We start from the raw sequence: 10,950 nt of genomic DNA, 5'->3' as shown, positions 1-10,950 counted from the left end.
TACCAGGTCATGAATACAACACAACGCCCAGTTTCAAACAGCGTCATCATCCCTGCATCATAGCATATTCCCATTCAGCTATCAGTAAACTTGTGCGTACGAATGTGGGAATCACGTGAAAAGTGCATGGGTAGCAGCAATGATGGAATTCTACTGTTCCGAACAAGTTAGCTACCAGCTTTCTGAACTAAAGTACACCCACAATACCTAATGAAGGTCTTGGTCTCAAAATTATGGAAAGGTTGGCATACTCCATGGTACACAATTTCATCAGTAAGGAAGACATCCAGATATTCAAAGACCGAAATTAAACCGGTATTTGCGGAACAATGTCTTGTGTACTCATTGGAAATGATGCTTTTCAAGTAATATTCGCCCTTATGTCAACGCTACCCTCTTAAAAACCCTATGTATTTGAGTTTCTCCACCCGCTTATGTGGGCAATTGTGTCAGCTGTAAGTTTATTTCTTCTGGAGCCGGCCTACTAATAGTAATTGGTAATAGTAATGGATTTGTTGCATCTCCCGAGGGTGGGGTTTTCGAAGTAAGACAACAACAGCATATCAAGTACGCCGTTCTGCCTAGTGTGATTTGGCACACTATCGATCCGTTATTTCCCCATTCGCTTCTCCACAAATTGGGCAGCGCCGTCCGTGCTCGCAGCGGATAGAATTGTGATTTTCAATGTTAACGAATTACTGACAAACCAGCAGTAGCAAAATTTGTGTTCGTTTATTTTAACTCATTGAGGCGTGGGATATGCAATGACCGAAACGTGGATTCCGATCGCTTCATTGCTTTTGTTTTCCTATTAAGATAAAACTTGTTATAACAGTAATATTTTATGGCTATAATATCCCTAGCTGCTTCGGTGAGGCCTGATTTCCGTCGTACAGTAATTCCTGAAAAGCCTCCTCTTTGGGGTAACTCTATATAGATATCACGTACTGAATCCATTACGGATGACCTAGTTCATTTGTCGATAATCTGACTTATTGACGCTTTCATTGATGATTTTTTTAGGCAAAGAAGTTAGCAATCGTTGAGTTTGTTTGTCTTCGCGTAGCCCTACCATCAACCATAATTCTTGGCTGTGTAGGGACCTTGTGCATAGAAAAAGCTGAACAAAGAGTAGCCCAAACCGAAGTAAAGAACAAACTTTGGGAGTAGTGGGTATATACCTATTTTGATTAAGCGGTAATTTAGATGGGTGGCGAAACCCTGCAGGGAATGGATTAGGACTGCTCTTATTCCATATAAACCAGGGACATCGGAGGTCATTCGAAGGATCCTAAACACGGCTAACAAAACAGTAGCCTTGCAGAAAGGAAACACCCTGCACTCTGCACTGGTGCAATTCAAGGATCGCCTACCGACGAACAAAACCAAGTACTGTGTACACAAAATTAAGTGCAACGTCTGAATTAACATCTACTCAGGCAGATAGACAGGCAACCAGGTACATCACAATTGGAGAACACAGGGGAAAAATGAACAGGCCATCGAGGAAAGACTCAGCACCGGCGGAAAATACACTGGGCAAAGCAAACAAAACATACTTAGAAAGTGTTGAGGTTTTGAGGCGAAAACTACAGCCCATGCCAGACAACGATGGCTGAGGCGGTGGAAATATCCAAGCATCCCAGTCTAAATAGATTAAAAGGAGTAGAACTGGCAAGCGTGTCAAGAATGGTTTTGGATCATCACCTGTTGCTTTGCAGTTATCAGAGTCATCAGCACAAGAAGCTTAAGTCTGAATAGCACTTAATCTCACCAACCCCCCTGCCCCCAAATGAATTGTCGTAGCACTCACAAGTCTCCACAGACCAGCCAAGCACTTCAGTGTTACTCGAGGTGAATCATCAATTAAAGCACCTTGAAGTGAAAGATTAGGGAACTAACCTTCGATCAGAAACAATCCGAAACTCCCGCAACCCGTCATCCGCAAGAGTTAGTCAACCACACTAACCGACAAGACCCTGTACTTGAAATTCAGCACTGAATCTGAGTCTGATCAGGTCTTACTGACTGGTTCTCCGTCTACATTACAACCTGGCCGACTTAGTAACTTGCTCATTTGGCGCGATGAAGCTTTTGTGCCAAAAGTGAAACACTGCCCAATTTGAGACTACCGATTGTTTACCAAGCCTTTCTGATAAGAAAAGGGATGTTTTATATCGATTAGTGTTAACTGCTTGATCTGACGTGCCCAGGACAACTGGGATTTTTATTCTTGGAAAACCCTTATTAATGGCATAAGATTTTTTCCCACCCGGTTGCACCATCTTACATATTGATATCCCAGTCTTCCAAGTGAAATGTACACATTTTCAGTCGTAATTGATTTATGGCTGACTGCTCTCAATAACTGGACAGCTTGATGCTGGATACAGACCTCTTGGAACTAGGCAGCAAATCACAAACCTGATGCAGTACAAAGATATCTGTCTAATCGATCTACATAAATTTGAAATTGGTGCATACCTTTGATCGATAGTTACTGAGCCATCACGTGTCACTTCGTTCGCATTAGGGAAGTCACGGTGAAATATATGGATATATGTGGGATATATTTATGAGATATGGCGAGTCGACGGCTGCCCACGGCGTGCCCAGTCGTTTGGCCGCATGAGTGATTCGAAAGGATCTCTGGGGAGAAATGTTTTTCGGTGAGCAGGAGCACGAGTGAAGTAGCATAGCCCCTGGATTTCACTGGAAAATTATCGTAGATCTACCAAATGATGAGATGAATTGGTGGCCACTTTGTTGATTTTTCCAATCGGAACATTACCATGAATCCGTGAACTCAGGTGCGTAATCCTAATATGCCTTGTTGCGAGGACTTTTCATACCTCAAAAGCTGGCTAGAAGGGCGTGCTACAAATAAAAGCGAGTAATACATCGTGAAAGTGACCATTCTCCCAACTTAGGAGGCTCAAACTCGGAGTCGTACTTCCATGTTGTCTCTAGGGTTGTGCCAAAATACAGGGCATTAAAACTCCAGTAACCGCCTTGTGAGCTCATGCTGCGGTAAATTCTAACAATGGTAATTCGATCAATATATTTACTGCCATTCAGAGTCAGGGGCATCTGAGCCCTAGAACATGAAACTAAAACCATATAGTGAAAACACTTGTGAAACAAGCAGAGTGAACAACCAAATATCCGACTGTCCAAATCGTAGTGGGATAAATTTAACAGCTTGGTGTGTTTGCCTGGTGAAATGTCGGCCCACGCTACACATGAGTTCCTCCAAAACCAAACAAACCCGGGTTGATTAGGTATGAATTTGATGTGGCGTGATTTCAATCATACGTGGTTTCGGAATGCCACCTATGACACTCTCATGAGCGTGACATACAAACGTTTCGGTGTTAGAATAATTGCAGAGCGGTGCTTATTGATACTACCTGATTTAAGCTTCTGACTAACCTCGGTACTTCACTCCTACATTATGAATTTCTCAGGTTCCCGGCTTTGTTTTTTTTGTTTATTTATGAAGTGCACTAGTATGTGAGTCTGCTCCGAGTGTCATTAAGGAACGCAACAACCAGGGCAGAACATTTGTCGAATTCGAGAGTTGAAAGGACTTAAAATTAGAGATCAGTCGACATGTGCAACTTGAATTTCTACGGGTTATGAAGGAGAGACATACGATGGACAGGAGAGTACTTATTTTTCGATAGCATTAGCATTGCACACTTTGTGCATAGATGTTTTCTTACGGTAAACTATACCGCACGTTTTGTAATAGAACGCTCTTACTACTATGATTCCGAAAAAACCAAAGAAATTTAACCACATTGGACATGCGAACTTGGTCTAGATGGAGGAATAACCCACGAATGCGACGGTCGTGGAAAGCCACGTGATCGAAGTGCAGGTGAAGCTGGTACAATCGGTTTTGTCTGGTAGAAATACTACTGTAGTCCAAAAGCCGAACTCCTTATTGTCTGTGGGATCAACTATGGATGAGAACTCAAAGAAAGTTATTCACGTGCAGCTGACACCATTTTGATGAACCCAGACCATCAGCACCTGCGATGGGAACACGCGTATTTAAACAGCGAACTAGACAGACAGCAGGTACACCAACCGATCGAAACCAGATGGGTAACTGGTCGTCCTGATATAAACAGGTGAGGGAGCAAGCAATGACCAAAACTGGAAAGAAGTTTATTGCTTTTCCAGAAATACACTCATTTGCAAATCAACTTGGTTTTTCACAGAGACTCAACTGAATCTCTCGTTTATGATGCTCCACAACTGAATGCGCTGCACACAGGCCGCCTCATGTTTCAGTTGGCACGATATTCCAGATATCGCAGTCTATTTTCATAAAGGAAACTACTCAATTGAGTCTCTCGTGAAAACTAAATTGATTTGCAAATGAGTGTATTTCTCCAAAACAATCCAATTCGGGTTCAAGTAGAACATAAGGTTGGCTGCGCCTACCCGGTGAGCCTCAAAAAGCATGAAACTGGTTGTGAGCTGTTGAATAGTTTTCAGCAACCTTGTGAGTAGTTTCCTTCGTAAAAATATACTGCGATATTTCGCATCAACCGAAACATGAGGCGGCCTGGTGCAGCGCAGTCAGTTGAAGAGCACCATAAACGAGACATTCACTTGACTCTCATGTGAAAACCAAATTGATTTGCAAAAGAGTGTATTTGACGTTTGACCTGTATTCAAAAGAGAAGGTTGAGGCTTGTGTCCATCGATACAGTCAGTGTTTCACTAGATGTTAAGATAAAAGTAACTTGCGTGTTGTGGGGTTTGTCGGATGTGTATTGTTCACATTCACATCACTCTCGTTTGGACAGTCATCCTCCTGTCCTGGCTCAATTGTTCTGGTGAATTCACACCAAAGAGTGGGGGAAGCACTGGACTCGAGCTTCGCTCTTATTAGATCTCTTCAGCAGTGCAGCGAACAAGTTCANAGCAATGACCAAAACTGGAAAGAAGTTTATTGCTTTTCCAGAAATACACTCATTTGCAAATCAACTTGGTTTTTCACAGAGACTCAACTGAATCTCTCGTTTATGATGCTCCACAACTGAATGCGCTGCACACAGGCCGCCTCATGTTTCAGATGGCACGATATTCCAGATATCGCAGTCTATTTTCATAAAGGAAACTACTCAATTGAGTCTCTCGTGAAAACTAAATTGATTTGCAAATGAGTGTATTTCTCCAAAACAATCCAATTTGGGTTCAGGTACAACGTAAGGTTGACGGAAACTCGGGGGCTGCGCCTACCTGATGAGCCTCAAGAAGGGCGAAACCGGTCGTGACCTGTGGAGGAGTTTTCCGCAAGCTCGTGAGTAGTTTCCTTTATGAAAATATACTGCGATATCTCGAATATCCTGCCAACTGAATCATGAGGCGGCCTGTGTGTAGCACATTCGGCTGGAGGACATGATAAACGAGAGATTCAGTTGAGTCTCTTGGAAAACCAAAATTGATTTTCAAGTGAGTGTATTTCTCCAAAACAATCCAATTTGGATTCAAGTAGAACGTAAGGTTGACGGAAACTCGGGGGCTGCGCCTACCTGATGAGCCTCAAGAAGAGCGAAACCGGTCGTGGCCTGTCGAGGAGTTTTCAGCAACCTTGTGAGTAGTTTTCTTTATGGAAAGTTTATTGCTTAGTTTGTTAATCACCTGGATCAAAACCCCAGGACACAGAAGATGACGGGATCGGTAAAATTTCTGACATAACTACTGGGGAGGCTGGCTGCCTTATCATGAAGAACACCCGACAGATTTGCAATTTGTTGATAGCCCAAATAAAGCTGGGTTAAAATTATCTTGGATTAGATCAGCACTGCTTTTTCAGTGTTATTTTTATGAAAAAATACCCGTTACGTTCGCTACCTGTATTTATACATGTTTCATGATAAAACTAATCACCGGCCAAAACCTCTGGTATCATCTCAAGGCTTGTACACTGATCTCTGTGTGTTTAAATTCGTCCCGGGTGTGAAAAATACCTACTATCTCTCTCTCTTTGCCCGAATTTTTCAGCGTTTTTACTGTGGCTACGACTGAAGTATGCTCTTCGAAAATGGGTCACCTTTTGTGCATTTCGGCTTCAGAGTTTATGAACACTTGTTCAGCGAACTAGAAATTGATGCAAATGGTCTGGTCCATCATATCTGCGTGTGTGACTAACCGCAGATCATTTGCACATGTGCATGACATGCCGGAACACAGGTGAGAACATATCTGCATAGTCGGGGTTATGCGTCTGCATAAAAGACGAGCCCTTTTTCACTCTGCAACAGGTGGTCGGGATTGCTAGTTGGCACATTACAAATGGAATAAATTTGCAGATTTATGTGGTAGAAACTCATTCGATCCGAGTACCAGTTCATAAATGAACTCTGACAACTGCATAGAGTGAGCAGCCTGAAAAACGATCTTGAAAACGTCGAATGCTGCGAAATGCTTTCAAGATGATTTCGTCACTTGAGACAATGATCATGTGTGGTCTTGCTTCATGGTCATCCGACAGATTCGACCTACAGCATACTCTGGATGAAACTGATCAACAGTGGGGCTAAACGGGATTTCTAAGCGCTAATTACATAGAAATGAAATGAAAACAATTGAAAGTTCGAAGTAAACTTCAATGAAGAGAGGAAGACCAGCTGCCAAACAGAGAACTTTGTGAATTTTTGTGAAAAAGGCATTTCGAATTTGTGTTTAGATTAAACGGTATCAAAGGGTAACAAAATATCCGGGGAGTGAACCGATGTCTTGCTCTTTTAAAAATAGCTTATTGGCTTCGTTCGGTTTATAAGTGTCTTCATGAAGAGGTGTATATGACACGGACAAGAAATTCCTTTCGTGACTGTATGCAATGAAAACTCTTTATATTAAATTCCCTTACGGGGATTCACAACGACCTTTCTGTTATCACCAGAGATCCCATTACATCAAAGTTTCAACACAGATAAGACACACTGTCACCTTATGACCCGAACTAACGGAACGCCGCTTTCCTAATACATATCGTGTTTAGATTATCTCCCCTATTTCAACGGCAAACGTTCTATCGGACGCGTAGCCTCATATGTTTCTTCTATGGTCACATTAAAAGTACGACGCAAAATTATCACTACGAATTATTTCTTTTTTTCTGAATAGAACCCGAAAGCATTTTATTGTACACTTTAAATGAGGAGGAGCTAAGTTTTGAATATTCACTTTCCAATAAAACTTGACCAGTGGTGCCTCAATGTCATGTTTGCAGTGTACTGGACAGTGATGATCACTTGCTGGTTGGTGATGAAACAATGAAAACACGACAGTTCGTTTAAGTCAATGAAAAGTGGCAGTGATTGGGAGAGATAGTTTGGACACAGAGTTACATCGAACTAACCCAAAAGTGTGCTGCAACCAAAGTGAGCCTCATTGAGGACATTGACAAACGGGCTACTGGTAGAAACTTGAGTAGAAACTTGATGTTTGTTGGACGCAAACAGGCGTATCAAGTGTCAGCCAATTGTCGTTCTTTGGTCCTCCGTGTCTAGGTACTCGAAGACTGAGAAGGAGCTTTGAGTGACCGGCATGCAGTAGTGCAATTCATGTTCGTACGTGGGTTGGGATACTGCCAAGGAGCTCACATCTAGACATGATATCTGAAAGTTACATTGCCCAAACACTTTTCACTGTACACCGCAGACGGCAATCTCAGGACCATTTAATAGCGAATGCCAGCAAAACGCTTCTGCATAGGGACGAACATCTTTCTTTGAAGGGTGGTTAGGTCATGAACTGCCCCTAGTAATGTTTTCGTTGCCAGTGCGAGCTAGCCAACAACCAACGGCCGTCTGAAACCGGCTACGACATTTTCCCATACAAATCATGTGATGAACTCGACAAGAAATTCCAGTTATTGTAATCACCCCCTGAACACTAAACTGATGTTTGCGGTGTGACTGAAGGATGTATAAAGCACAATCTACCAGACGTTTAACCTTCATTAGGACTCTTCAGGCGGACTCAGTTGGACCGAGCAGGCGATGCTCTGGGTGAATGACCATGGGTGGGCGCAATGAGAGCACAAACTTGGTTCAATTCATTCAAACTAACGTGTTACTCCAAACGACGGATTATGATTCATCCATTTGTTGAGCCCAGGACCAAACACATTGTGCTCGACAGTTGTTCATCAAATGATGTACATGTCGACGTGTTGCTGTGTGCTGTCGAGTGGCCAGTCAATCAACCATCAGAGGGAATCCCCATCCACCCGCATCGGAGCCGCGTGAATGAATAATTGACAAAGGTCATCAGGGCGAAACGGCGACGGGACGAACAGTGAATAGTGAACAGAGTAATCTGCAGAAGTCCACAATCGAATAACCGGCAGATGTCAACAAAGGTGAGTAACTTCACACACGCCAACCAGATACACCAGGAGAGTGTTCAGCCGACCGTTACACCATCCTTGCGAAAATTTCATCGTCATCATCAACGACAGCATGACATCAGTGTTCAACACCGATGCTTCACTGCCGTACAGCCATGATTTATTTCAAAGTTTTATTGTGAAGAAAAGAATAAAGGTGGACGGGGAAGGGACTTAGTGCGAGCTTGCCACAATCATTCCGAGGTGCCTGCACCTCCAGGCATTCACTCAGGCAATCTGGATAGAAACTGACAACAGGAACGCCACTGACATCGGTTGGCAGCATCTCCAACCAGGCGCAGCGAGGACCACGTGATCCTCATCCTGGAAGGCGAGTAGCACCGACAGCCCCAAAGCGTTTCGTGATCTCCTTCATACTCCTCTGCCGAGTCAAGGGTTGGCCACTTCTGTGTACACCACTTTGAATTGAGCATGGAAAGCAGCACTCTCTTCGGCAAACGGTGGTTACGCATATGCCAAAAGTGTCCCAAACAACGCAGCTTCTGGTGCTGGACACATTGTTCAATGGAAGTACCCGTTACACAACCGAAAATTCGCTCTCTCACTGCCTCGTTACGGGTACGCTGACACTAACCCACACGAGCTATGGTTCTGAGAAATCCAAGTACGACGAACCACAGCCCTTCCGGTCAATAAATTCACGTTCTAAACACTTGAGCCACGTCGCCCGTCATAGGCATTTGGAAATACGGAACTCCGCAATAGTTCCGTCATTTGTTCCCGATGCTGTTTTCTGTAACCGAATGGACGTCAACATGTAGTTCACTGTAGACACCACAGTGGGGCTGAAGGGGATCAGCTGGTCACACTTTCGTCAAGGTGTACTGGTTCATACGGGCATTTCAGCTGCACGCACGTAACGTTGATAAGGCACCCGTCTTACAAACGGGAGGCCAGTGTTTTGACTCCACCTACACTCTTCCGTCCAACTTGGGCCACACATTTCACACTTACCCGAATGCTATTCTACTTTCCACCGACTTGCACCGGTGCACTCACTGTGAATCATACTCAGGTTTTCACTACGTAAAGGGTCGGAAATACGATCATTGAAGAACCCTCGGGTATCAACATTGCGTATATGCATCAGGGAACCACAAGAGTAAATGTGTGCTACCAGATGGATTAATGCAGTCAATAAAGCGTCGCTTTTGCGCTCCTGCTATGCCACCGTGCTGCGGGTAGTGGAATGTTGGCTTCTTTCGCGGAAGAAGCTTGATTATTTCATAGTCGGGAGTGAGGATGGAGTACAAGACAAGTTAATCACGATTAGTCACCCTAGTAAGGTGAGCTTTGAGGAGGAATTTTCAAAGAAACTGGTGACGTTCCGGTCAGAAGCGCACCAAGCAGTGTCGGTATGTCAGACGAGACGCAGAGGCGCTTCTCATACAGGCCCGTCCATCGTCATCGGTGGCAAGGGGAGAAGAATGGTTCTCCGTATGTATCGACAGCATTGTATCACCGATCATGTAGCGTGAATCCGTCTATTGACGACTACTGAGTCCACATCGATCAAAGTTCGAAAACCGGCGTGTGCGCAAATTCGTTGAAATCGATCCGGTTGCTGTGATGATGGTCACGTGAGCCCTTGTGGATAGTTAGTTAAGTAACTGTAAAACAGTACGTGTACAAAATTTGCATGTTGCACCTGTGCATACGGTGAACGGTAAATATCGCAAGCCTGCTCATCAGGCCGTTTTGGCGAAAGAGAATCGAAACGTGGAATGTTTCTTTTAAATCAGACAGTTGCAACTTGATTCGTCTAACCTAGGCACGAATAGGAGCTTCGGGTGTATTGCCAATCAACTCTAAATGGGGTGGTACTAAACATATTCACACTGTCGCTTGGTCTGATATTCAGAGTGGATTACTAATAAAACGGTCTCCAACCTTTCTCTATCATGGAGATATCCGAATGACATTCCATCTCCAAGACCCCTGACGAAATGTGACATTGTGAACCTGCTTCTTTCAAGTTACAATGCCAGCATGATGCACCTTGATCAACAGATATACTGAAGTCTCTCTAGGACAAAAGCTGATGAAAGTGGTGGAAATTGCTTTTTCCGCAGGGTATGCTGCATCAGAGTGCAGAAATAACCAGGCTTGTCTGTGACTCAGAATATACCTTAAGTTCACTTTTAAATTTCGGGTCGATCAAAACAGGTCATTACCATGGATGAACGCCGCAGGGATGTTGTACGGTTCCACATGTAGAAATCCACTAGAGGAGATTTCTCCCTATGAAGCTTCCGAATTAGTTCTTCCTAGTGGCCTTGCCTTGTTGTATAGTCCTCCGTATGCAGTCGTCCCAAGAAAAACCACGTTTTGTTGCATGACGTGCCAGCTATTGATAAGAATGCTTTGATTATTAAACATCTCTGGGGCAGTTTTGAACTACTCGTCTGCCCATCCGAAGTCCGTATTTGCAAGTATTGCGTGATCAATGTTTAGGCGCGTAAGGGCCCTGTGCACAGAAGAAGCTGATCGGACAGCGGCCCGAATTGAAGTAA

The 10,950-nt window shown here is 43.8% G+C and overlaps 1 protein-coding gene across 1 annotated transcript in view; it reads left to right on the top strand.

The window, feature by feature from the left end:
- Positions 1–1,490: 1,490 nt before the first annotated feature.
- T265_14848 (hypothetical protein) overlaps positions 1,491–10,950 on the top strand; it is a gene marked incomplete at both ends in the record, with an annotated part of 13,938 nt that continues 4,478 nt past the window's right edge. Inside the window, 5 exon segments of the mRNA XM_009175525.1 lie at positions 1,491–1,574; positions 4,192–4,301; positions 8,417–8,573; positions 8,637–8,691; positions 10,785–10,869. Coding sequence (XP_009173789.1) covers positions 1,491–1,574; positions 4,192–4,301; positions 8,417–8,573; positions 8,637–8,691; positions 10,785–10,869 — 491 coding nt within the window.

This window comes from Opisthorchis viverrini (assembly GCF_000715545.1).
Source record: "Opisthorchis viverrini unplaced genomic scaffold opera_v5_281, whole genome shotgun sequence".
Classification (NCBI taxonomy): domain Eukaryota; kingdom Metazoa; phylum Platyhelminthes; class Trematoda; order Opisthorchiida; family Opisthorchiidae; genus Opisthorchis; species Opisthorchis viverrini.
Note: the sequence above shows the minus strand (reverse complement) of the source record. Positions and strands in the feature narration are given on the sequence as shown.